We start from the raw sequence: 27,307 nt of genomic DNA, 5'->3' as shown, positions 1-27,307 counted from the left end.
CAAATTTCTTTCATGGTTTGGCACTACATATTGTCTGCAATTCTGTTTGTGCCTTTTGTATTTTTTTTAATGTGGTGGGGAAGGGAAAGAAAACACGAAGTGTAATCACGTCCCCTTCACACTCTCTCTTTCTCTCTCTTGTGCTTTGTTAGGCCTGGATGATTGCCTGCAGCAGTATGTCCATAAGTTTGAACGGGAGAAGATAAATGGTGAACAGCTGTTACAGATCTCTCACCAGGATCTGGAAGATTTGGGTATCACACGGATCGGACACCAAGAGCTGGTTTTAGAAGCTGTGGATCTCCTGTGTGCACTGGTTAGTTAAGTGGTGAACAGACGCACACAATTTCTTAAAGTGCTTTTCTTGTGAATATCAAAGACAAATCTAATGAAATCAGAATGCCTGTCACACTTGCTTTCTGTTGCACATAATAGCAAAAGAAAACTGTAAGAATTTGTTTAATTCTCGCAAACTTTGTGTAAATAGCTCTTTTACATTTTCCTGATAAGAGGCAGTGCTGATTCAGTTGCACTTATAAAGAGATGTGTTGGCTGAGTTGTGTTTTTAGGTCATGTGGGTCCTGTTAGTGAACAGTGATTAAAATTGCCACTGAGCAGGGTGAATTTGTTGTAGAGGATGGAGTGAAATGACAGCTGTTAATGGCTCCTCACATCAGCTGAAACAAGTTTAGAGCAAAATTTTGCAGTCTCCATACAAAACAAAGATGTTCTTAAAATATAAAATGTTTTGATTACTCAGAGTGTGAGTTCAACTCATGGGATTCAGAACATAAGTTCTTCTTCTGTTTTACCCAGAAAGTGCAGATGCTTTTAAAGCAACATACTCTGAAAAGAATTAATATATTTCAGATTGTTTTGCTGTGCAGCATCATCATCAGCGTAGGATTTATTTAAAAACCTTATTTTGGACACGGTCTTGAAGACGTGTTTGATGTAATGCAGTGAGCAAGCACCAGAGTTATACACAATGAGATCAGCCGAGAGGGCTGGGAGAGGGTGCCCTGCCATTCCTTGGCCAGTGCTGGCCTGCCTTCTGTTCATTAGGCAAGGCTTGCAGCACGCAGCATACTCTTCTTAAAATGGAGAGTCTTTATGGCCTGTGTGGCACGTGCTTTATTGGCTGCAGGGAGGTGCTACCGGGGTTGTTTGTACTCCACAACCAGGAACAAATTGCATAGTCCAGGCTCAAAGAAAAGTGTTTAATAAAATAGCTGCTTATAATCTGAAACTCTTGGGAAGTGTTTCAAGAAAACTCCCAACGAGTTGCTCTTATATTTGCAGAACTTTTTTTTTTGTTTGTTTCAGTGTTTGATATAGCACCTTTTTTAACTTGCAGGTGAAAATCTATTAGAGGAACTAAATTAGCCTGAAATCCAGTTCATGTGGGAGGGGATAATTTGTCGGGAGGGGATAATCTCTTGGACAAGTGAGGGGTCTGACGAGTTAGTAAATGTGCCATGTACTATATACAGTCTTGACTAAAGTACTGGATGTGGCAGCCCCTGACAGCACTTTTTTTCCCTACTTCTTAAAATATTAGAATAAAATGAACAAAGCTGGATGACCGCCAGAACCTAAAGCTGTGTTTTATCTCCTACAATTTCCTTCTAATTTCCTTTGTAGACAAAAGTTTTGACCTCAAAGTCGTTTCTGGAAATCCTTTGTGAAATGCAGTTCAAGTTAATGCATTAGACAGAGTTCACGTAGCGTAGCCGAAGTGTCCTTGTTCCCTTTTAAGCAGTGGAGGAAGAATTCCTATGTTTTAGCTATGCCCTTTCTCACCTTCTATGTGCCCCTTCCCTTAAGTTTTTGGGATAGTAGTAGAAAGTCCAGTGTTGATTTTTGTTTCCAAGAGCATGGTGGGTCTTGAATTCTGGTTATAGCCAGTTTTCTGTGTTGGTCTGTTTTCTTTCGGAGTGAGAGAACAGAGGTTTCTCTATTCCACCTGTATTAGTTCTTTGAAAATGGGTTGAGGTACTGCTACGATCTAGTGCTTTCTTTTGTCTGCATACGTGTGGTGACGTTTCCCTAATTTTTGGGAACTTGAATTAAGAAGCAAAGGCATTAAGAAGAACCTGCCTTTTGTGTCTTTTCCACTGTGCTTTTAACTCATATTGTGGATATGTGGCATTGACTGGGCTGGCCTGAGGTCATGCTTTGCAAGTTGTTGTTCTTGGCAATAGGTAGAAATTCTGTATTGTTTCGAGGTTCCCCAGTCCTGCAGTTCTGGAGTAGAATTTACCCCTTTGTCTAGTTTTTCCTTGGCAGGTTTCCAGTTGACCTTCCTTCAGATTGATGCTTTGGTTCCCTCACACTGCAAGAACACTCAAGTCTCCAGAGGCAGTGAAGTAGTTGTCTTCTGGAGCATTTTTCTTGTGGTAATTCTTTTCAAGCATTCACTTCACAGAACTTTCCAGCCTTCTAAGGCTAATGGAGAAAAAATACAGTGTGAAGGTAATACATTCCTTGAGAAAGGACACCAAATACACTTTTTCTTAGATTTTTGTAGAGATAGGGCCCTCTTATGCATGAATTCTATGCTGTCAAACTGAAAATGTCTGCAAGTTATGATGTTTACTGCTGCGGTAAACAAACTCCAGAATCAATATAGCAAAAAAATCTTTCTCAGTTGTTTTGGTTGTTAGGCAGTGTTTCCTGATCTTACCTTAGCAGCAACATATGCAACAAAGCAGCAACTGAAGAGGCAGGAAAGAGCATAGTCAGGGATAAAAGGTGAAGGTTTCTTGTGAACATACATTTCTGTTGCTCTTGAGCTGATGCAATAGTGTCTCCAACACCTGTTCAGAAGAATCTTATTTAGGTAATTTAGAGGACATGTAAAAGAAACTGAATTCCCTGGAGGGGGTGAGTGGGCGGAATAAACAAACAAACAAAACCACAAACGCATCAACTTGAGTACTTCCATCTTTTCTGGATGACAGTATTTGCTTGGGTGTGAAAAGGGATAGGAGGAAGATATTTCTTAGTTGACTGAAGTGTTTGGGGAAAGGGCAACAAACCTACATAAATGTGCTTTTTAAACTCATGCAAAATCACAACAGCAGGGGCAAGGATCCAGAGAATAAGCTTTCCCAGTCAAATATGTAGGACCAAAACCATACAGAATGGTGATGAAACTGAGTGCTTACTCATCAATCCCTGATGAGTAGGCTTGCCTGTTTGGGCTTAATAAATAGAAAACAATGCGGGCATTAACAGGAAATTATGAGAACAGATTCACTTCTAATGTATTCTTTGAGTTAGATTTCTGAATTTTTAACTATGCTGTATGATGATAGAGTTTGGAAACAAAAAGCATCTGACTTTTCCTGAGGTTAGAATGAAGAGATTAGTTTTAAGCAATTTTATATATATATATATATATATATATATATATATATTCACTAGTAGTAATATTGTGTTAGTATATTAGTAGTGCAGCAAAATATAACCTTGTACAACAAGGTCATTGTAACAAATAACTCCAGGATAGCATTTTTATAGAGATCTTACTGCTGTCATTCTTGTAAAAGGTGTTGCAAAATTGACCTGGAAAGTACAATTGCCCTTTGAATCCTAAGCTGAATAGTTTACATACCTGAAGACTCACGTGGTTATTTCTTATCAAAAGCACCACACCTATGTATCACCTGAAAAGATTACAATTTTCTAGAGGTCTCAACTTCAATTTTTATTAGGAAGAATGGGGCTCCGGAGGTTTCTTTAGGAAACATTTTTGCTAAAAGGGAGAGAGCAAGAATGGTGGCTGTGACAGGACCTTGGGTTAAGTCCAGTGTTTACGTAGGCATACAGTGAGTTGAATCTGCTGTTGAACAGGCGTTCAGTCCATTTTTATTCATTTCACAGAGCTAGGTTTCAGTTGGATCAGCCAGCAGAGCCAGCTGTTCACACTGTAGCATGTGAGGATGGCTGTGAAAGGGAAGGTGATAGTGCCCCTTGGCAATAGCTGAGCTCTAGATCAGCCCGAGTCAAGCTGGGACACGACTCCTGTGCTCTTTTGACTTCGGTTAACCACACTTTATTTTTTCTTTTATTTCAGCAGCCTGACCTTGAGCAATTATTTGGTCAGTGTACTATTTCTCATTAAGTGTAATGGAGTTTGGAAAGAGTGCGCTTTTGTGCGCATGCCCTCTCATGCACACGTGCACGCTCGCTCTTGCTGTAGTCCCGTGTGGGGCTGCCCAAGTTAATGAGTAATGAGCTGGGAATGTTTGACATGAGGTGTTCTTGACCGCTGGCTTCAGACACTGTTTTGATGAAAGTAACTTTGATATTTTCAGTCTGGAGCGATAAGAGAATGTAACGTGTTCTGTGGTTCACGAGCAACATCTAAAACTTCTTGGTTGCTTAAGTCGTAATCTGTTAGATATTGTATCCTCAGTCAGTTCTGTAGAATTCTTCAGAAAAGCCTGCTGAGTTTTTGCGCTACAAGTGTGTGTCACTTTGAGGGCTCATAGGCTTTTTGGTGTGCTGCCACACTATCAGCATTCCTATCTGTCCTGAACTGAGGCTCCAGCTCTGTGACAATTTAAATTAATTTAAGTCAGGTGCTACTCTCCCCACCTCCACACTCTGGTTAGTGATCCTTTGTGCTTGCACTCAAATGACCCTGAGGTGAGTTACCTCAGGGAACTAAACCAGCTGAGAACACCATACAATAAAAAAGGGATTATTTTTTAAATGGTTTGGTTCCTCAGACCAACACTCCAACAGATTTGACAAGCTAGAGTGGCACTGCAAGCAAAGGAGCAGAAATAGGTGATTATGTGTGGGGTGGTCAAGATAGTGTAAACTGGGATAGAATTGCAGCCAGAGTACACAAATTCTGTTAATACTGTTTGTTTTCCCACTCTTTCAGTGAAAAGAAAAATGTATACTATGGCAAAGTTATATCTGGTGAAGGAGCAAAATGTTTTCCGTGCATTAGAGAAAACAGGTCTGGACAGCATCAAGCCTTTGGAGCAAAGGTGGTTTGGGTTGTGATGACCCTTTGTTCTTAAGAAGTTAATTCCTCAGGCTGATCCGAAGTTGGAGAATTCAGTTCCCTGTACTGATGAGCTTTAATGCTCTGTTGTTCTGTATAGTCACAATTTTTAGTCATGACTTTTCCTAGAGCATGAATTGGTGGTTCACGTCTCTCAGGTGCCCTCCATAGGTAGGGTCTCTGGGAGATGTAGGAAAGTTTAGTGCAGTGGCTGGACGTCTTGGGTGTGATGTGCTTATCAAAGACTGTTGGGGAAACTGGTTGCAAGAAATGCATGTAATAGATGGTCTTGTATATTTCGTTAAAAGTTTACAAATGACAGTATGCAAGTACTTTAACATTGTTTATTAATCTGAATCTTTCCCTCTCTGTGATCCTGGAAAATTTAAGGACATCCTTTGCTGTTTCAACAACATTTTTGTTGTTGTTGTCTTTTTTTGTTTTGTTGGATATATCCTCTCGACCCCTACTCCTGGCTGTACTTTCACAATGCTTCCTTGCCAAGAGGCCTCACGGGAAGGAGAGGAATGTGTAAATTGCTTTCATTGGGATATTATCCATAGGAGGTGATAGGTGTTTTAAAGGCAGCTGTGTAGCTGAAACTTCTCCTTCCACTCGCCTATTTTTGAGCAAAGATTGTTTAATCTCTTTCAGCTTTCCTAATCTAATATTTAAAAAGTTGAAATGAGATTGAAGCTGGTTTAAGGAAACAGTTTCTCACTCTGAGGAGAATCAGGCCATGGATCAGGTTGCCCAGGAGGTCTGTGCAGTCTCAGATCTTGGAAATTTTTAAGCCTATATGGATGAAGCCCATAGCAACCTGGTCTGAGCTCACAGCTGAGCCTCTTGTGAGCAGGAGGTTGGACTGAGGCATTCTGAGCTTCCCACCAGGCTGGGTGGTGATGTAATCCTAAATGGAGAAGTTGGGAACTCCTAGAAGTTGGAGTTGAATGAAATTAAGGTTTGCTTTAGTTTCTTTAGTTTTTCTGAGGGAAAGGAAGAAGGAATCTAGTCTAAAAGACCTGAGCATTGTGCGGGGCATAACTTTCAGAAGATACCCACAGAGGATGCCCACCTTTGTAGGATAACTCAAAAGCAAAAAGGTAACCAGTTACTCATGCATCTTGTTACTCATGCATCTGCACACTGACAGCAAGAAGAAAAAGATCTTTGTTATAAAATTGAGTGAATTGCCTTTGGAATAGATACATAGTATAGTATTTCTGACATGTTTGGAATGAGACAATCAATGTTTTGCTTCAAACAGTTGTATTTGAATCTTACAGAGTGTGGTGTGGTTGTATTTGAATCTGTAAAGTTGAAGTTATAGGCAGGACTTGCAGATTTGTTACGTTTCAAAATTTCTGAATGGTGTTGAATGAAAAATATGATGTGGATTCAATTACTAAGCATAGTGTTAATACAGTCCTCAAACTTGTAAATAATTGCACTGTTATAATCAAGAAGCATCATTACTGAAAACTTATGATTGAAATATTTATTTCATCTTTTAACTGTGAAGTTACATTTGCTTCCTGTAGATGTTTTTATCTCATGCCAGCTTACACTATCCCTAGTTGTGAATGAAATGTTCCTTCACTGTTTATGTATCACATTTTTTTTTTTTTTAAAAAAGGAAAATGTTTTTTCTCCCTCTTAACAAAAACAACGCAGCTCCGTTACTCAAACTACATGTTTGAGCAAACTACATTATGCTTGATGAGATCACTTTTAAACATTTCAACTTGCCTTTTTGCTCCTCCCACCCCACTTACAGGGTAAACCCTTAGACCTTTCAATATGTCTGAGTTTGGAATGTGAGGTATAATAAATTCCAAACTCAGACATATTGAAAGGTCTAAGTCCAATAAATCTCCCTATCAAGATCCTCCTACATGAGGTATAATAAATAGGAGGATCTTGATAGGGAGATTTACTGGACTTCATAATATTTCTTGCAGAACTATGGCCTTGAAACAGACAATATGAAGAACTTGGTTCTCAAGCTGCGAGCGTCATCCAATAATCTGCAAAACTACATCTGCAGCCGTAGGAAAAGTTCAACTTATGATGGGAATACCTCACGAAAACCCCCCAATGAATTCCTTACTTCCGTGGTAGAGCTTATTGGTGCTGCTAAAGCCTTGCTTGCGTGGTTGGACAGGTAAGAATAAAAGTCTTATATTTTCATTTACCCTGCAAGGAGAAATAATTCATTATAGCAGTAAGTTCTAGATGCTTGTGGTAAAGATCTTCTTGATCTCAGCCACCTTTTCACCTTTTTTTTTTTTTTTTTTTTGATTTTCCAGAAGATCTCTGGTGGACAAATTTAATTACGTAGGACATCTACTCTTGTGTTTCCATTTCTGTCAAAACCAATGAAACCAGTAACATTGCATCCAAACTAGTATTTGTAAAAGTAATGAGTTTTCCTGTTCAGGGGAAATGACTTGTTTTCAGTCACAGCTTTTCACGTATACGTGACTTCCTCCTCTCCTCACCATCTACATCAATTGTCATTGTCAGGTCCCCTTTTAAAAAAAATAATATAGTAATAATAAAAATCTAATGTTCTGCTGAAATTTTGGCCTTAGATCTGTGATTTGAAAAACTGAGAGAGAAGCAGAGGAGAGACTGCTATTTTTTTTTTCTTTCATTTTCCTGGCAAGAGGTAGAGTTGTTTTGTGACAGCTGCAGCGGAAGCAAGCAGGCAACAGAAATGATAGTGTTCTGGCCACAGTGCTGGACAGGATAATAGATGGACATAAAGTCCCGTGACGCTTGCCAGCTTTCCTGAGAAGACAGGCTAGAAGGAGAGCTGTGTGAAGGCTGTCAGCAAGGAGAGCTTTTATTCTTGAATATCACTGCAGTGATGTTGAACAGCTTGTGCCTCTCACCTACTCCTCTCCTTTCACCTTGGTGCTTGCACCTTGCCCTAAATTTCTTCTGCAACTCTCCATCAGCAAGACAGCTGGCTTTCCCACTTCCAAACAAGGTGGGGTAGCTTTCAAACCCTTTAAGTTGTCTGGAGTGTCTGAGGTGAGTCTCTGTAGGCTCTAAATCTGGCTTACTCATAATAAGTCTCTTAGAAAATTGAGCCTTACTGAACTTGTGTGTTCATTTTTCTTTTCTTTAGAAGGAAGTCGTTACACAAGATAAACTTTGTGCAGTGTTTTTTACTGAATGAAAATAATGTATTTAATAGAACTTTCTCTTGACTCCTTCACTTCATTGTTCTCTCAGGTCTGAGTTCAGTAATCAAAGACTGGAACGTAGAAAACTATGTACTGGCAAACCAAAGGCTGTGGTTTCTACAGCAGAGTCAGTGTGATCTGACTCGAGCACACATCTGAGAGAACTGTAGTTTGGAAAACTGACTGAAAAGTTTTCTACAGGTTTTGCTGTCCAAAATTGCTTGCCACAGGGTTAGACATACCCTATTTTGGTGTGTGGATGAAGTGGGAATATGGAAGCAGGAATATTTATATCATAAAACTGTCCTTGCACTTGTGTGGATGTCAGAGTTACAGCTCTGATCCTTATATGCTGTTCCAGTGATATGGTAGTGAAGCAGAAGACTTGTCCCTTCAGTCTAAGAAGAATTTTCTCTTGTTACAGGACCCCATTTACCGGTATTGCTGACTTTTCATCAATGAAGAACAGAATCATTCAGTTATGCTTGGATCTCACTACTACTGTTCAGAAGGTCAGTTGATTTCTTTTCCTCTTTGTTTTTCAGAAGGGAAGGAAAGTGAGTGTTTGGGGAAGTAATGTGTTTGCTGTGTGCTGAGTGCTAATTGGAAGGCAGGTGTGGAACTCTGATCTTTCTTCAAAGCTTGAAGAAGTCCAAGACGGTCAGTTTGTTGTCCATTTTTCTGAGGTGGTTTGTTATGTTAATTTCAATTTTGCTATTGTTGGCTTTGTAAGTGGTTACTATTTAAAGGCTACTCATGTTTTCTTCAGCTTTAATGGTAGTAGGGTTAGTTTTTAAAATAGTTGCTCTGCATTTGAAGATTATCAAGTTCCACAAAACGTGTTGAAAAGAGTTATCGGCGTGAAAAACTTAAAGTATACTTATACATGTTTGCTAATATGCTCACACACGAAGTCTTCTTGGGTCTTGTTGTCCCATACATGGTATTTTAGCCATCAGATGGGAAATGCTGCATGTAACAGAAGGAACTGCTACCTTTATGATGCCAATTCCTCTAGTCAGGCTTCTGCTGACAATAGTGTGAGATGGCAGTGTTTTGTTTCAAAACTTTCTATTTATCACCTGTGTGGTGAGCACTTACATTGGTAATAGCTAAAAGGATGCTTAGCAACTGTGGGAGTCTTGGTAAATTACATCATTTGATTCTCTGAATAATATTGCCTGTCTTCTAAACTGTTCTGACAGTATGCCACTGCTTTGACTGTGAAGCATTACATGCAAACTTTAGCTTCTGCAAAATTTGCTTGTAGTTGTGGCTGCATGTTAGAACTCTGCAGAACGATGTCCTGTAAAACTGGTGATTCCCTCTTCATTTTGGGGAGTATGCTGCCAAAGTCCTGTGAGGTATCAAGCTGTGATGACACCCAATTATATCAGCTGGATCACTGTAAAAGAAGAACATCTGGATATTATACCTTCAAAAGCACACGAGTTTGGCTTACTGCTCAATGTCCTTCTTGTTTGGGCACTGTGTGTGCAGTTGCAGCAAGTTAGTGATTTACAGATACAGATCTGCAGACTGCAAAGTAGAACAGTAAGCATTTCTAGCAGCAGATGGTGTTCACCCAAGAGTGCTACAGGAACTGAGATATGAGATTGCTGAGCTGTATTAATTAAACTACTAAAAATGGTGTCTAATCTGTCAGTTAAATCAGCCTTTGATGGCAGTAGAATGGAAGTTGGCAAATACAGCCCAAGCCTTTTAATGTCAGAGTACCTCTCTGCCAATTTAATAGGAGCTATAATAAAGAGTGGAATCTGTATGTATAAGAAAAAAAATAAAAACAAAAAAAAAAGAGTAGGTGAAGAATCTATCCTATTTTGTACTGGAACATTGAAGATGTGCTAATATGATCTGAAAAAAGTTCACTGCCATTTGGAGAAAAGAGAGTAAGATGAAATTTTAGGTGAGTTTCTTAGATGTCAAAAGCTTTTGTTATTATGAAATAGAGTATAGGGATTTATTAGAGTTTATAGAGTAATAGCATATAGGAGTGCAGATGTATGTAACACAAAAATGATGCTGATGCACAGTGATAGAGTCTGTATTTGGTAGTAGCGTTCAGGAAAGATCTTGAAGCTTTTGGTGACAGGTTGTAAAAAAAAAAAGTGACTTCAGTCCTCAGTGATCATGAGAACAGTGAATAGGGTGTTAAGAGGTACTATGAAAACATAAGAGAACATAGCTGGGCTATTTTATATATTTTTGGTACCTCCATATTTGGCAGATTGTATGCTTTTTTGGACTTTTGTATCTTAAAAAACAGAGAAAAGAGCTAGGAAGGAATGAAAGTATTGAAGATGAACAAAAATATGGAATGGCTTCATTTCACAGCTTCTTAATGTATCTTTTGGGCATTACGTGCTAGCTATGCACAGTGAGATGTGAGTAACAGAATATCTGAGAATTTAAGATTGTTTTAAATCGTTTCCTTATTTACTTGCTGATTTAACTTTTTAATCTGAGAGTCTAATACCATTCTCTAGTTCAGCTGTTCTTGCAGAAAACAATGAAGACTTCTGTAGTCTGTTACATGAACTTGTTTCAGTTCAAAGACTTGTACCTAGGCTGTGTAAATAATGCTTTGTATGCAGTCCTGTGGTCCTCATGAATGTAATCAGTAGCATGTTTTTAAAAATTGCTTTTCATGCCATTTGTAACAATCTGTTTTATAAATGATGGCTAGAACAGGGGAATGCATGAATCAGTGTTCAGCAGTGTGAAGGCAAGTTTGTGTGCCTTCTGAGAAGCTAGTTTTATTGTTAAGGGTTCTGCCTTTTTGGAAGAGTCTGCTGCTGTAATTGAATCCCGTGTTCTTAGTTTTAAAGGTTTATTATTGCTTTTTACCAGGGCCAGAAAATAGTTGTTTAACAGTACATTTGAGCCCTACTGGATGAAATTAATCTGATTAATCCCTGCAGCATGAATAACTCTATTTCAGTTCAAGGTTAAGGTGGCAGTTCTGCAGAGTTTTTGTAGATGTGTTTACATATTTATTGGTTAACATTGTTTTTGTTCTTGTTTTGTTTTCAGGACTGCACTGTAGCTGACATGGAAGATAAAGTTCAGACTGTAGTAAGTACACATGTCTACTGAAACTCAGCTGCTTGCTGTCATGTTTATTTTGGTGGTTTCTGCACCAGTTGTACTGACAACAGCTTTCCAAGCCCAGCACGTCATGCAGATGAAACATTATGGGCCATTTTAATAATACTGTTTACTGTAGAGGAAATCAATGAAATTTGTGACTAGATTGATAGTATGTGTAATAGCACTAAGTCAAGTATTCTTTAAAGTTTCATTGCATAGCTATTCTTCAAGAGAATTTAGACCACAAATTCAAGAGGGAAGGGGTAGTAGAATAGGCTAAATAAACCAATTATGCCTGTGATGTGCATCATGAGACACTTAGTGTCTTAATAAATAGATACTATGCCTTATTAAGCTTCTTTGTGTAAAAGAACTTCTCTGCAACAGAACTGAGGTTTTGTCTAAATGTACTTGAGCTTGAAAGATTGGATTTTTCAAAATGATTTGAAGCAGTCTTGTGACCACATGAGGAACGTAATGGAATGCTTTTTATATTTTCTAACAGTTAATCATCGCTTCCTGCTTTTGACATGAACCAGGCTGTGCTCTTTGATAAGGCCTTCCGCTAGCTCATGGATGCTTAGGAATTTAGTAGCACAATAACTAAAAATAATTTTGTCTGTAAATAATGAGACCACGTAAAAGGGAGTTTTTTGCTTCTTTCTTTTCCCGTTTATGCACACCCACTCTGGAGTGGGTATTGTTGTTTGGAATTCCCTTGTTTGACCAGTTCCTCGTATTCACACTTGAGCATTGTTTTGATTTATTTTATTGCTGTTCTATAAATCCGATGTAAAACAAAACAAAAAAATGTTGGAACTATTGTTTCCAGAGACCGTTGTAATTCCAAAGAACTGTCTTCTTACAAGGTAGCTCCTTCCACCCTTATTTCTTATGTCTGCTTTGACTGAAGGATTCAAACCCCCCTGTGAAAGGTGGCTCACCTTGCTGGTTCCCAAACAGTGTACAAATAACCACTGTGCTATGTACTAATCCTCCCTTCTCTCCTTTAAGCTTCTGTAACCTTCTTAGAGTTTCAGCATTGCTTCAACTAACAACATGACTGAAAACACAATGGGGGGCATTAGAGAAATTTGTGAGTGTGTAGGGAGGGCACACATTTTCTATGATATTTTTAATGATTAATTAGCCATTCTGTTACTTAAGTCGTAAAAGACAAAGGCATTCTGCCTTTCTGACATGCACAAGGTCAGAGTTTGCCTTTAGTTATAATGTTGGCTTCAAATCAATTATGTTTTGGTCAAAAGGAAATATGAACCTTGCCTGCATAAGCATTCCAGAAGAGGTCAGCTCAGAGGCATGGTGGAGAGAAGTAATGCTGAAATACTAGATGTCCTACCTTCTACTGTAAAGCCTTGCATAGATTAGACAGTGGCCTGTGCTTTTTTTCTTTTAAACAGCCACATTGCCGTGGCCGATTTTATTTTTATAGCAGAAATAAAGAACAATATGAAAAATTGTTGATTGTTCACACAAGGAATCATGAAAGTGTCTCATTATTTTAATAGGTTAACTTTTGTTAAAAATGAATGAACACCAACTCAATTTTTCAGCATTTTATGTGTTTATATTTTTTTTAAACAGAGGGCGTACTGACATCTGTTAGTGAGGTGGCACTAATGAAAGCAGATCATCTGTACTAGGTTAATCTAGGGAGATAAACATGCTGCAGGTTAGATCTGTGTGAATTAATCTCAGTCTGTTTTGGTAATTCTTGACTATGCTTTATTAGTGGACCAAGTTTTAGAACTAATTTCCATTCCAAAGGAAACAAAAACTGAAAGAAGCAGCAGCCAGGAAAGAATTTAACTTTTTTTTTTTTTTTTTTTTTTTTTATGTTCTCTTCATAGTCCAAGGCTTTAAATGGAATTTGCGATAAAGCCATCCGATCAACTACAGATCCATTGATGAGCCAGTGTGCGTGTCTGGAGGAGGTTCATTTAACCAACATTAAACCTGGGGAAGGCCTGGTAAGAACCAATATTGGAGTTTCATGATGTCCCTAGTGTTTAATTATTATTTGTGTTCAATTATTATTAGTGTTTAATTATTAGTTGGCATGAGCCACCTCATGCGTATGTATAGCAATATACTTCAAAACCATTAATGCTATCCTATAGGGAACAGAAAGAGGCAAGGGAGGGAACTCTGCAGATTGTCAGGCCATGTGTTGGATTGGATGCCAGAGATGGGTATGCAAGTTAATAGGTCCCAAACTGTTGATGGCAGTGTGTTGCAGATTAGTGTCTTAGTGAGAATACTGGGGAATTGATGCATACTTGGTCATTTTTGCTTTTGCAGGTTATTTTAATCAGCTGTTTTTTTGGGGAAAGGGAGGGTTAGCAAGGGAGAAGGTGATGAGAAATGGTGTTTGTGTTTTTGAAAGAGACATTTTATGTGTTCTTAGACTGAACAATATGAAAACTTTGGAGATTTGCTGTTAACAGGAATAAGGGAAATCCTTTTAAATGTTGAGTGGCTGTGTAACATTACCAAATCTAGTTCATTAAGCGAATTCCACTTAGCTTAGTACTGGTTATGAAAACTGAATTTGAAATCTTGTTGGATTTTCTGGCTGGGAAATACTCATGTCAGAGTGAGTTGGAGGGAATTTAAATTCCTACGTGCATTTGTAAGCCTCCATGAAAAGACAAAAGAGATGAACACCTAAAGGAAGTTTCCCAGTCTGACTGTGATACATATTTTTACCTAGGCCGCTGGATTTGACTGAATCAGTCATGAATTTGTGAAACTATGAGGAACTCTCTTATTGCTTAAGCTACACTGAAGCTTGCACTAAGCCAGCAACGAGGAGGCAGGTTCACAGAACCGAGTACTAACAGGCAAGCAGGGAAGGAAATTAGCTGGAGAGGACAGGGCATCTTTGTATGCTTTCCTGCACTTTTAAGCAAGCATGGTAACTTCAGGTAGATAAGCTGCATATGACCCCTGAATAACATTCCAGTTCTGTAGAGCTCAATGTGAGTACTTCTAACAACAGGTGTAAGCGGGAATAGTAAAGAGATGTGGTTTTGTTTATAAGTGGTGAAACCTGTGTACTGGTCGCCTTCTGTGTGGAAATCTATGTAATTATTAGTTAATAGCCTGTAGGTGAACTATACTTTTTCCATATGGTCAACACCAATTTCACCTGTGTTTATCCTTGTATTTACACTCAGCATTAACAAACAGTCAGAAATACTTAGTTTTGCCAGGGCTTTTATTGCTTATGTCAGCATTGTGTTTACAAGGTAGTTTGTATATTGACTTGCCAAGAGAAATTGTAAAAGAACAGATGTACGATATTTGTAGCCCACCTGTGTAAGTGTGCTTTGTATGGAGAGAGCTAGTGGCCATTTAGTCAAGCTTGCAGTTCTCTAGTGTAAACAGAGCAGTAAAGAAATAAAGTTTAGTTCAAGGCCAAAAACTGGAGGAAAAAAAAAAAAAAGGCAAAACTGGCAGCATTTGGTGTTACCATCCAAACAGTATTTCTGAATTACGTTCCATGTGTTAGTTTTTCTAAGTAATTAAAAATACTATAATTACAGTAAAAGTCATCTGTGAAGAGGTTGAGAATGTTGTGGTATTAGTGATACTGGATTTCAGTTTTCAAGGGAAAATGTGTGAATCTTTAAGTGTCATTAATAATGTTTTGAGTCTGTTGCCAACACTTACTTAATCAAATATGTTAGTGTTATTTTACCTTTGAACATGTTTTTTATTTTTTACTTATATTTAGGGAATGTACATCAAATCAACTTATGATGGGTTACATGTAATTACTGGCACTACAGAAAATGTAAGTGAAGTAAATGTAGATTAACTCAGCCTATCTGAATGTAGCTTTGATTTAGTCTGACTTCTTTTTCTACTGCTTTTTCCTGTTTTACCTGTAACTTTCATGATATTACTGCTTTAAATACCTTGTGATGCATCATTTGTTTATCCAGCACTTGTAAATGTTTTTGTCCTCATATTTCACTGTTAGCCTAATTAAACCAGTTCCTGCAAGTAGGTGAGGTACTTCAAATGCTTGGCATTAGAATATAACAACAGCTTATTTAAGTAACTTAGAGCTTTTGGAATTTTACTTAACAAAGTCTTGGAGTTATGTGTTTGCTCAATGCTTGCAAAGGAAATCTCTCTTAATGAGAAAACTTTGGAGGTTCTGTCCTAAATTCAACAATGAACAATTTAGTCATTGGACAGCTCATTGATTTAATTACTTTGCAGAATAAAAAGACTACAAAAAAGTAAGATTTCAAGAGCAGTCTGCTGGAAGGATATGGTCAAGCATGATAGACAACTGTGTTTCTTACTGCAGATGGTTGGTTGTTTTATTCTTGCACTAAATTCTCTGTAGCTGAAACTTTAATAAAGGCCTTCAGGAAGTCAGCACAGTGAACCTTTGGTCAGCAACTGTAGCTGGTGGCTGATGCTGTGGTATTGTCATCAGTGCCTCCCTACAAGGGCAGAAACTGGAGAAAAACAAAAAAGGGAGCTGAGGAACTTGGCCTTTGAAATTATGCCCTTTTTTTGTGAATAGCAAAGAACCAGTGGTTCTAGTTGTACCCCTGCCAAGTCCAGGGGCCTGGGAGGAGTGGGTGGAAATCTGTGCTTGCAGTTCAGAGTGAAAACTGAAAGCTTTCATAGCTGCCAGTTCACAATGCTATTGTCCTGGCATAACTCTGCAAAGGATGTGAAATATAGACCAAGCCTACTTTGACAGCAATTTCAACATCTGGTAGGTATAAAAGACTGTAATAGTGTCTTCTGCCAAGCTGCCTATACATCTAGATCACGTTCTAGAGGCTGTGACTGGGGCTGTATTACTCCTTTTACTAGCTATATATAAAGCTGTTGTATTTGTATGGCTTTGAGTGCTGACCTAAACTTCTGCTATATGAACACTAAATGTTCCTTGGGGGCGCTCTTTCCTTTGGAACAACATAACTTGAGAAACAACTGAGAGAGCTGCACACAACTGATGCCTTTCTTGTGACAGGGGATCGTTTAGGTTAGGCTGTGTCTTAGCTCAATTTTCTTGAGAGGTTTGGAAAGATATTTTAGTAGCTATCCCCAAAAGCCATTTTATTGGAATGCAGTGGCATTGCACCCCAAAGTCATCAGTACTGTACATTAAAATGTTTGGGAAAGTCCACACATTTGATAATGTCTCCCAGGAGGATTCCTGAGTCATGCCACCTTACTTGTGACTTTCCATGTCATTTTGGCCTCAGTCTAAACTTTGCTCTTTCCTCCAGTCTCACAATGTGATGGCAGCAATGACTATGCTTGCTGGCACTTATTATAGAAGTCCTCTGTGCGAGTCCCCCACCCTCACCCAGCCAGGCCACTGATTGCCCAAAGGACAGCTTGAAATGAGCTTTGTTTTCCACAACATAACTGTGGCCCAGAAGTTTTCATGGGCTCAGTTGAATCGTGTATACATGGCCTTTCCACTGAGGCATTTCCTTTCAGAGGAAGCGAGAAGACAATGAAGAAATGGGGTTACTCATGATAACTGGAGCCTCCCATAAATTCCCCTATGTTGTCTTCCCTTGTTGCCTAGTTTATTCCTACAGTTCCTTCTAATAAAAAAAAAATGCACTTGAGCTCTGAAGGTGTGGTAATGAGGAGAGGGAGTCCAAATGCTGAATTCTGGAGTTGCTGTGAAGAGCCGGCCTGCTGCCAGCTGGTTACGCCTGGAGGGGGGAAATGGGAGGAGAGGTATTTCTGGGACCAGGCTACAGAAGCCCTGCAGTGCACCAGGCTGGTACACCTGTGTGCTCTGGGTGTTGTCAAAGCTGATCAGAGTTGGTACGTTATGGTAACGAGACCGGTTTTAATAACTGCAGCAATAGGTGGTGCATGGCACCAGCCCTAGATAAATCTAAATAAATATTGGCACACTTAGCTGTTCCTTGCTAATGGGTACCCAGAACTTGGTTTTTGTCCCAAGCAAAAGGTATTTTAATATGTTTTTCAAATATCTATGTAAGCACATGTATACAGGCATATATTTTATTTGTTGACCTCGATGATGCAGGCAGGAAATTTCACATTGAAGTTGGTAACTCATATTCACATTAGGAAAGAGCAAACAAAAGCAGGACAGGCCTATTCTGTGAGTTGGAGGTTTTCTAGGCCTCTGGCCTGTGTATTCAAAATCTTACTTTTTTGTTGTTTGGTTATTTTTCTTTCGTTTTAAAGTAAATATACATTTCAAAGCTCTGTTTTAGATGGCACCTGTGTTAGGACAGACATAATCTCTTCAGTCCTCTCCCACTATTGTCTGGAACTGTAGTACAACCTGGAGACAAAAGGACAGTGGAGAGAGTCCCACAACTGAAGGCTATGCCTTCTTCCTTTCCCTCTAGCTCCCCCAGTATCAGAAATAAGCCATAAGATGAGTGACTTTCGATTTCTCAAGTCATCGATGGTTGTAATGTGTGATCTAAGTGTATGGAAGTTTTCAGTGCTGCTCTCTGTTGCGTATGCAACTTAGCCTGGTGGGGATTGTTATGCAAGGAAAGAAAGGCTGCTGAAGCATGTGCCTCCTGTTTTCCTCTGTAGTCCCCTGCTGATCGATCTCAGAAGATTCATGCTGGGGATGAAGTGATCCAGGTTAATCGTCAGACTGTGGTGAGTAACAAACAGCCTTACGCACTTGTCCTTACACTTGTTTTCTGTGCTCTCTGCACAGGTTATTAGTGGATAGCAGTCTTGTTGCGTGTGAGTTCTTCTGGTGTTTTTCTGTTTGGTTTTAAATGTCTTTTTATGAAGACAAATTTTACTTAGCTTTAGAATTTGTCCCTTATTTTTTTTTTTAAGACTTGCAATATTTTGTGTTCAAATACCATATGCATCGTTATTAAAATCTTTCATATTGTGTTAAGGCCTGTTTTAAAACGCTTTATAACAATCTACTGGGATGCAGATAAACTTTTTTAAAAAAAAATCTCAAATCATTTACATCTGGGAAATTAGATAAAATTATTAGATAAAATGATTACAGTTAATACAGGTAATTAAGTCCTTTCAGTGTTAGAAAGAAACATCACTAAAGGAGTTCACTGTGAATACCTGTGTTACTCAATTTGTTGCACATCCTTGCATCCATCTAGGACCAGAGCTGAGGTATAAAGAGCAGTGATTGATATCTCAGTGTTTAATTTATTGCCTAAGTGGATCTCTTCAACATAAAATACAGCAAAACCCTTCCAAAAAAAGGCGCATTGCAATTTTTTCTTCATTATGGCTTTTATGGATCTCTTTTCTCTCTTGAAGTTCATGGAAAAATAGATGGTCTGACTTAGCAGGGGGGTTGTTTGTTCACTTTCAGAAAAGCGATACCAAATAAAAGATGTCATTATTCTCTTCAAGGTTGGATGGCAACTAAAAAATCTGGTGGCAAAGTTGCGAGAGAACCCTGCTGGAGTTAGGCTCCTTCTCAAGAAACGTCCAACTGGCTCTTTCCATTTCACCCCCGCTCCACTGAAGAACCTGCGTTGGAAACCACCTTTAGTACAGGTGAATAGGCTTCAGATAGATCTGGTGTCTGGCTGCGAATGTCTTGTTGTTGTTGTGTTTTTTTTTGTTTTGTTTTGTTTTGTTTTAACTTGAAAGAGAAATACCAGAAGTGCTCCCAGTTACTCATGTTTGAGTGTAGGTTGAGGAAGTTTATGTGAAATGGCTGTCCTCTTCTGGTTCCTAGATAAAAGGGAAAATGTTCTTACCCAGATAATGCGCTCTCAATTCACAAAAGGACTCGGTGTGTTGAGCTTTTTAATCAGCATGCTTCTGGAAGAACTTATCTGAGGCGAAACTGCTGATATGTGTGGAATTCATCAGCATGGAGTAATGAAGGCTTCTCTATTTAGCAGAGTTATTTTTTTTCTTTTTCTTGAAATAACTTTGATAACTTCAGTATATTCCTCCTCTTTTTAGCCTGGTGAAGGGTGGGGAAAGATTTTTTTATTTTCAACAAGTTGTTTAAACTACTTGTTTAAATAAGATTTGTTTGTTGGGCAATTCACAGGTTGGGTATTAAGCAGACAGAGAAAGTGATGTTAGTAATTCTTTAATTAACCATTTTGAGGAATGGTGTGTTGTAAAAGGAAGTGTAGGGCTAAATACTTACAGAAGGAAATAATTATTTCAGATGATCAGTTTAGATTCAAACAAAACCTGAGAGAATTCTCATTCTTACTTCTGTTCTGACATAGATCTCCCCACAACTGTGAGGATAAGTTATCAACCTGTGAAATGTCAGTGGATATCTCAAGGCAGGCAGATTTTTTCAGACTGGGTACAGGATGTATGCTTTCTCCCTGCTGCGCCTCCCTCTCTCCCCCTTTTCCTTTCGCTAATGCCTGTGGCATAGTGTCTGTCATTTAATCAGAGCCTGCCTCCCCCACACACAGAGCCTTTGCTCTGCTTGAGATAGACAGGAGCCTGACAAGACACTGGGGACATGGAAGTGAGTCACAAAGACCAAATGGCAAACTTGCTCTCATGAGCTATACCAAATATATTTTTCCTTTGTTTCCTTCACCATAGTTATATTACTTGATGTAATATTTGGTGAACTTCCCTGCATGACATTACAGTGCCTGGTGCATGGACATTGGCAGTCCATGCACTAGGCATTGGATTGTATGGAATAAAGTTAGCGAGTGCTGACTTCGTAAATGCTGCAGATCATGTGTATATTTAACAAATCACATTATTTTAATGGATCTAAAAATAAGGGGTTTTGTCTGTTATATTTTCTATATATGGAATTTGCACAAAAAAAATATAGAACTGGAAAGCATTATTAGAACTGTTTAAGCAATGTGGTAGGGTTTCTGTAGAAAGACTGCAGAGCAAGCCAAAACTGGGAGCAAAGAAAATTGTAAATGCTAAGACATTTTTTTACATGTTTATTAAGCATACAAGTATGAAATGGTACTATTGATTATTGACTTATATTTTTGTGAATGATAAATGCTCAGATGTTTGACAGTTATCTAACATTTCAGACCAGTCCCCCGTTAACTTCAACCCAGTCACCAGAAAGCACCACGGATACCTCACTGAAAAAAGAGAAGCCAGCCATTTTGGATTTGTACATACCACCTCCACCAGCTGTTCCGTATTCTCCTCGGTATGCAAATAGGCATTCACTGAACATACTGAACAAAAACTACTTTATTATGTTTGTTTCTGAGCTGGTTTGCACTTAGAGCTCAGTGTAAATTATCTTGGGGAAATAGCAGATATCAGACTTTCTTCTAGTTTTGTAAATGTGTAAGATTACTTAAGCGTATGCTTAAATGCATAAACTACCAGTATTGTAATAGATTTTTATTGTTGGAAGTTTGTTGTGTGCTGTATAGATCACAGTTTTTCCCCAAACATGAATGGATGCCATCCCTTGTTTAGTTGTGGGGTTATGTATTTGCTTTTGTTTAAATCCAACTGCACATAGGAAGAAGTTATTTTTGTCTGTAACTTTTTCCACCTGTTTTTAGCAAGTTTAGTAACTGTTGAGATAGGATTGAAAAGAACTTGTTCTAAACTGTCGAACTTGCAAATTATGTAATGCAGGAATTTTCCCACTGAAGGGAAGGGAGAGTCAGTTCACTCAACCTCACTTCTTATTTCCTGCAGTGTAAACTATAAAAATGCAGACCTATGTGTACAAAGGGGGGAGGTTATGGTATGGCTAGCTCTTGTTTGTTCTCAAGTCCTTGTTGACTAATGCCAGAACCCTGCCAGCTGACCTGAGAAAGCAGTGGATGAAAGGGTTTCCAGGCAGTGAATGCTTCCTGACCTGCCCTGACACTTTAACGTACACGTAGATACAGCCCAGAAACTTGGCTGACCTTTTGCTACAGGTCTCCTATGGGAGGAATGCTGGCCTCCTGTCATTTAAGGCCTTATACAGAGTCAGAGGTTGTATTAACTGTGGTCTTTAGGGCAGTATGGAGCAGGTGGAGGCTGTCTATGTCAGGGTCTCTACTGAAGTGGGCCCATCTTGGCTTGCTCTTTCCCTGTTTTTCACATTTATGCATGCTTAGTTCCTAACTAAAACAAAACAAACAAAAACCCCACACAACAACAAGTCTCTAAGCTGAAATCTAAAATGTATATAGATTTAACAGCAATTTAATTGTTTTGGTCTCTTAAATCATTTAAATTCAAGTACATTGGTGAATTAGGTTCATGTACTTGGTTTGCATGTGTATGTCTTTTCTAAGGAGTCACAAAACTATAAGTTCAAATGCCTTCAGATTTGAATCCCTTTTGACAGGGAAGGATACAGCAATATGAGCTGGGAAACTTGTCCTGGAGGATGCAGGGAAAGGTAGTGGCTCACAGGAAATGCTTAAATACCCTTAAATAAAGCAAATGTGGAAAGCAGTGGCAGCCAGCAAGCAGGAAAAGGACATTTCTCCTATTTTGTTTGGCTATTTAATTTTGTTTCTTTGTGTCTTGTGCTTCTCTTGAAACCGTGATGCATTTGTGTGTGATCACTTGCCCTCTGCTCCTCATCATCCTGTTCTTGCTTCCTGATATGGACCTTTTCTGGTCTAGTACTTACTGCTGGCACTGAGGAGAGGCAGGGAGAGCACTGGCTGTTTGTCTGCCCCAGGATGAATTCTCCACATGGTGGTGTTGTAGGAGAGCTCTTTGCTTACGTGTAGTTGTGATGTAACACTTCCGTTCCATCTCCAGTCTTCAAATCTCCATAAATAGCTCCTTACCATTTACTGAGTTCTAGCATTGTTCTTGATGGCTAGCTGGAAAAAAAATGTAAATATTGGGGTATGTCCATACTTAGAGTCTCAGTTGCGTATTTTTATGCCTGACTTGGCTGGTTGCTTCAAGCAATGACTGTAGCATGTACAGGAAAGGGGATTTAAAAAAAGTTACAAATCATAATTTAAAGGGTGGCTTTTCTTCTAAAAATACTAACAATGATTGGTTCTGAAAATGGATGTTACTTGCAAATGAAGGATAGCTCTAGGAAAGCAGTTGCTGCAGAAATTGCTCAAAATTGTATTTATCTGTGCTGTGAATTTATTAGTGAAACTCTCAAGGGTGTCTTACTTCTGGATGGGGAGAAGGTGATGAATATCCAGTGCCAGTTATTGGCCTCTTGAAATGACTGAAAAGCATGGTCCATAACAAGCAAGCAATAGGAAATCATACTGCACAGAGTTGGGAAACCTATGAGTGCATTCCTCTGCCAAAACTGTGTGCTGAACAGGCAGTGAGTTGGGAGCTTTGATACCCTTAGGGCAGAAAGGTCTAATTTCTCAGAAGCTTTTGTAGGGCTGGTACCTAAAGGAACCTCTAAACTTCTGTTAAATTACAGGCTCATTAAAAGTGAATTAGTGTGAAGGGGGGTAACTTTCTTTTCTCCTTGATGAATATGTTTAATGAAGTCTTCCATCACCTGACTTGTTTTTTTTTTCTCTTCAGAATGTTTGCAGCACAATGCCAGTTGTCAGGAGCATGACTGTGGGCTAGAAATATCTTTCAAACTTGCTCATGTCTATAGCATGAAATTCCTTTATGCTGCTAATTGAAGTGAACTGTCCTTTCAGAGATGAAAAGGGGAGTTTTGTCTATGGAGGAGGCAACAAACTCAGTCAGCCACTACTTGGGTCCAAGGGCGCCGAGTCTCCCAATTCTTTTCTGGATCAGGAAAGTCGAAGGCGAAGATTTACTATTGCTGATTCTGATCAGTTGCCTGGGTATCCCATGGAAGCAAATATACTGCCAACCAAGATGAGGGAAAAGACACAGTCCTATGGTGAGTTCATGCACTTCGGTTGTTTTGGAGTAGCTTGTGTTAGGAAAATGCTTGTTAGATTTGGTAGGCATTAAGGGCAGTCTGTAGGAACTGTGAATGTGAATGAAATTCCACATCTGAAATAATTTAACTTAAATGCTATTATTTTTTTTAATGGATGTCATTCAGCTCGGCATTGATGCCATTACTGTCCATTTCCATGCATGTATTGGTTATAGCTTGTGGTCATTGAGTCCTCTGCCACTGTAAACAAGCAAGAGTGTAGCTGTTCACTCTCAGCAGAATGCTGTCTTGTATTTTACTGGTAGTAGTATCTTAAAATATTTTTTTTCTGCATTTTTAGCTGCTTATTGCAGTACCTCTCCCTTGGTTTAACTGTGAAAAGAATCCATTTAAACATGGGTCTCTTAAACTTAATGTAATTCTGCATAACCTTTGCTCTATTTCCTTTAGGAAAACCTCGTCCCTTGTCAATGCCTGCTGATGGAAGCTGGATAGGAGCTGCAGAACCTTTCTCAAGGCCACGAGCACCAGGGAGAAAAGGCAAGATTTTAAATCTTGTCCCTCTTTCTCTTCTCTTTTTCTCCAGGATTTTATTAGGGTGAACTGAATGAAAGTGCCTGTATTAGGAATGAAATGTTTGCATACTGCTGAACTAATCCAAGATGATGGTTGGTTTTAACAGAAATGCCAGATGATAGTTATGAATTCGTGAGCCTACTCAGTGCTGGGGCTCAAACTTTTGCTCTGTCTTTGAATTCGTGTGAGCGTTTAAAAGTAGTCTGAACTGACTGCGGCAGACCTGTCTCCTTACAGCACATTTGCCATTTTACTTTTATATACCTTTCCCTGTCTTCTGCATTTAATAAAGATTTTGAAACTGCTTTTTTGATCAGTCTTTGTATAGCTTACTGTGGAGGCTGTTACAGAAGCAAATTTGTTCTCAGAAATAAAATGTAGGCCACTTTAGGAGTTGTTTTTTTTTTTTCTGCAGTTGCTGTTAGAAAACAACATATTCTGAAGTTGTCACAGAATGGGAGAGACAAAGGCTGATGACGTTAGCTGTCAGGTTGGGTGGCTTTTTTTCCTTCCTGCACTGCCCTTCTCTTTAACATACACCCCCTTTGTATCTGAAAAGCTACAAGTCCTGCTAGAGTGGGAAATGAGAGAAGGTGACTATTTAGTTTGTTCTTGAAATCAGTTATGAAAGCTAATGTGTAGTTCCAGGAAAAGTAGAAGCTGAATTCTATTTTTCTATCACGAAAGTAGAAGTTGATAACAACAAGCATCAACCTGGAGGGATATTAGAAACAGTGTAAGTAACAAGTCTTACGGAATGATCACCAGGTGGTAGATTTTAATTTTGTTTGTTTGTTTTTTTGCTTGTTTGTTTTTAACCCTTAGCATGAATCTAAGTCCTCCAGGCTTGTATGTAATCTACACTGGGTCAGAATAAATGTCCATCTAGCATGGTAGGATGTTTCTAGCAGCAGCCACGTTCAGTTTTCTAGGGAAGAATAACAGAAGAGCAAGCATCATGAATCAATGATCAAACACAGGGAAATACTTACATTTTTATCTGTAAAATTATTTTCTTTTGTCCAGAGTAGTGTTTGTGGCTTTCAAGTTAGTCATGAGTTACATGTGTATAAATATGGTTTCAACTCCGGTCTACAGCAGCTTGAATGAAACATCACAAGGATATGTGTTAGGTATGACACATGGTAATGATTTGCATGAAGATGGTCTACATTGGCTGTTTTGGTTTGTATGTGTGAGAATTTGAAATGTAACTGTCAAACAGTATCCTCTGTGTGTGTGAATTTAATTTATTGTTCCTTTGCTGCTTAAAAAAAAAGACACCAAAAAGCCATAAACTTACTGACAGCTGCTACTGTCTAGGTATGTTATGAAAGGTAACCAGAATCTGGGAAGTGCTGTTAGCAGTCCTGAGGGGCATAAGAGGAAAAAAAAAAAATTGAAGTAATTGATTTTCCTCCTTCCACTCCTACAGGTGAAGATGTCCTCTGCAGGTACTTCAGTAATGAAAGGATACCCCCGATCATTGAAGAAAGCCCTTCCACACAACACCCCTTTTCAAGGCCAATGTCTGAGAGACAGTTAGTGAGGGGAACGGATTATATTCGAGGCAGCAGGTGTTTTATGAATACAGACCTCCACAACAGTGCAACAATTCCTTTTCAAGAGGAAGGCGCTAAAAAATCTTCTGTTACATCATCCACAAAATCTTCCTCTGCAGAGCCCTCGCTGCTGGTCAGTTGGATCACGAGACTTAAATTGTTGACTCATTGACTGTGGTTCACGGGATGGTTACCAAGTGCCTTTGTTCATCGGTCAGACTTCTCTGCTTTTCAGCTTAACTGACGCATAGTGACTAATGCAGTGTTCTCTTCCTGGAGAATCTTATATTCTTGCCTTTTTGTTTGTGATTTTTTGATGCGTCAGAGAGTTTTGTAGTGCAAGGAGGGAAGAAAGATAAAGATCAAGTTCCTCTTAATGGCCAAAAGCTGAGAGCATTTATTCCCATCAAAATGAGTAAACTTTAAGTGATATAGAAACCACACATGACCTGAAATCTATATAACTACTCAGAAGAAATCTTTGCATTACAGTAAATTCCAGTGGCACTTCATTTGTCCAAATGCTCAGAGGCTGGTGCGACTGGCTGTGTGTCAGGATACGTAGGGATCCGCAAAAGTTATGCTACCCTCCTGACCAGGAAAGGCAAGCAGGGAAACAGCATTTTGATGCAACTGTTAGTGGTGCTGTTGCAAGTACTGCATGAGGTCAGCCTTGTGAGGGTGAGGTAGCATTTCCATTCTTTCTCTGATGTCCAGAGGTCTTAGGAAGAGAGATCTTTTATCCAGAGATTTTAGGAAGGTGGACTAATATAATCATAAATCAATTCAACCTGGTTCATAGTCTATTTTATTGAAATCACAGTACAAATAAAATGCATTGAACAGCTGCAGTGCTCATCCATAAAGAAGTATGGATTGCTACAACATGTCAAGTAAATGCATCTGTAGAGATGATAAAAGTATACATATTTTTTCCTTAATTGTTTAGGATTGATTTGCTGTTAACCAAAGTAATCTTTTAAAGACAGTCCTGTAGGACTTATGAGAACTTTACAGTGGTTCAGTTTTTGAATGATGTGTTGTTTTTATGAAAAATCCGTGCTATGATACATTACAATTGTAAGACATCTTGCTATTTTATATATAGCTCGATTTTTTCCCCCTCCAGAATTTTAGAATAGCATTGGGTATTTTGGGAGGAAAATAAAACTTGTTTAACAAAAGAAGATATTAAAGAGGTATTGTTTAAAACTGAATGTACATAAGATTGTTAGTATGCAAACAGTTGTGTTTAAAGTAATTTAAATGTTAAATATAGTTGTACATATTTTTCACTCTTAAACTGATGGAGTTTGTACCTTCATGTCTGTGGTACTGGGCACAAATTAGTCAAATGAAAACAAAAAAGTCTTTTATATTCCCCACTAATTTTAAGACTATTTTCTTGAATAATGTGTTGCCAACAGCCTTTACACCTTTGGCCTTACTGAAGAAAAGGAAAAACAAACTTGTATTTAATAGTTTGTGGGGAAAGCGGGGGTTTAAACAGTAGTTTGCACTTTGAACTGGGGCAGGAATTGTATGTGATAACATGAGTGTTAAAAACATACCATAATTCTCGCTGTGAAGATGTAATCTTTCTGCTGCAACAGGTTCTTGAAATGTGCTACAGCCCTTGTAGAGACATAGTGTTAAATTCAGTTCACTTAATTAAATTTGCTTGTTATTCATTGGTGATTTAAGTGGGGGCTGTTATGGAACTTTTTAATCCTAGCAGATTATAGTATGCCTGTCTCGTGCAAGTCTTCTCCGCTCCCCAGACATGGCATCTGTAGTAGTGACATGGGCAAACACACCTGCAGTGCAGTTGAATCCTAGACCAGTTTGGTCCTGCCTCTGAAAAGAAGGCTTAAACTGCCATGTTGTAGGCACTGTGTTGTAATATAGTCTATCCCCAAATTGGCTGAACTGTTTGAAATATGTGATGCTCGTTCAGTTCAGAAACTGTGACTTAGGCATGTTATCTAAATGAAGCTCTAAAACG

General features: G+C 38.8%; 1 protein-coding gene across 2 annotated transcripts in view; it reads left to right on the top strand.

The window, feature by feature from the left end:
• CNKSR3 (CNKSR family member 3) overlaps window positions 1-27,000 on the top strand; it is a 58,081-nt gene extending 31,081 nt beyond the window's left edge. The window contains exons 2-14 of one of the 2 annotated variants that reach the window (XM_032183877.1): window positions 153-316; window positions 6,988-7,190; window positions 8,645-8,732; window positions 11,275-11,316; window positions 13,203-13,322; window positions 15,092-15,151; window positions 17,929-17,997; window positions 18,739-18,885; window positions 20,379-20,503; window positions 22,953-23,161; window positions 23,615-23,704; window positions 24,156-24,230; window positions 25,176-25,237. In XM_032183877.1, coding sequence (XP_032039768.1) covers window positions 153-316; window positions 6,988-7,190; window positions 8,645-8,732; window positions 11,275-11,316; window positions 13,203-13,322; window positions 15,092-15,151; window positions 17,929-17,997; window positions 18,739-18,885; window positions 20,379-20,503; window positions 22,953-23,161; window positions 23,615-23,704; window positions 24,156-24,214 — 1,376 coding nt within the window. In that variant the 3' untranslated portion in view covers window positions 24,215-24,230; window positions 25,176-25,237. Of the gene's footprint in view, window positions 1-152; window positions 317-6,987; window positions 7,191-8,644; window positions 8,733-11,274; window positions 11,317-13,202; window positions 13,323-15,091; window positions 15,152-17,928; window positions 17,998-18,738; window positions 18,886-20,378; window positions 20,504-22,952; window positions 23,162-23,614; window positions 23,705-24,155; window positions 24,231-25,175 lie in introns of both variants that reach the window. The other variant, XM_032183876.1, reaches the window with a different exon arrangement.
• Window positions 27,001-27,307: the final 307 nt, after the last annotated feature.

This window comes from Aythya fuligula, chromosome 3 (genome assembly GCF_009819795.1).
Source record: "Aythya fuligula isolate bAytFul2 chromosome 3, bAytFul2.pri, whole genome shotgun sequence".
NCBI classification, from domain to species: Eukaryota; Metazoa; Chordata; class Aves; order Anseriformes; family Anatidae; genus Aythya; species Aythya fuligula.
This window is presented reverse-complemented; position numbering and strand designations above follow the sequence as displayed.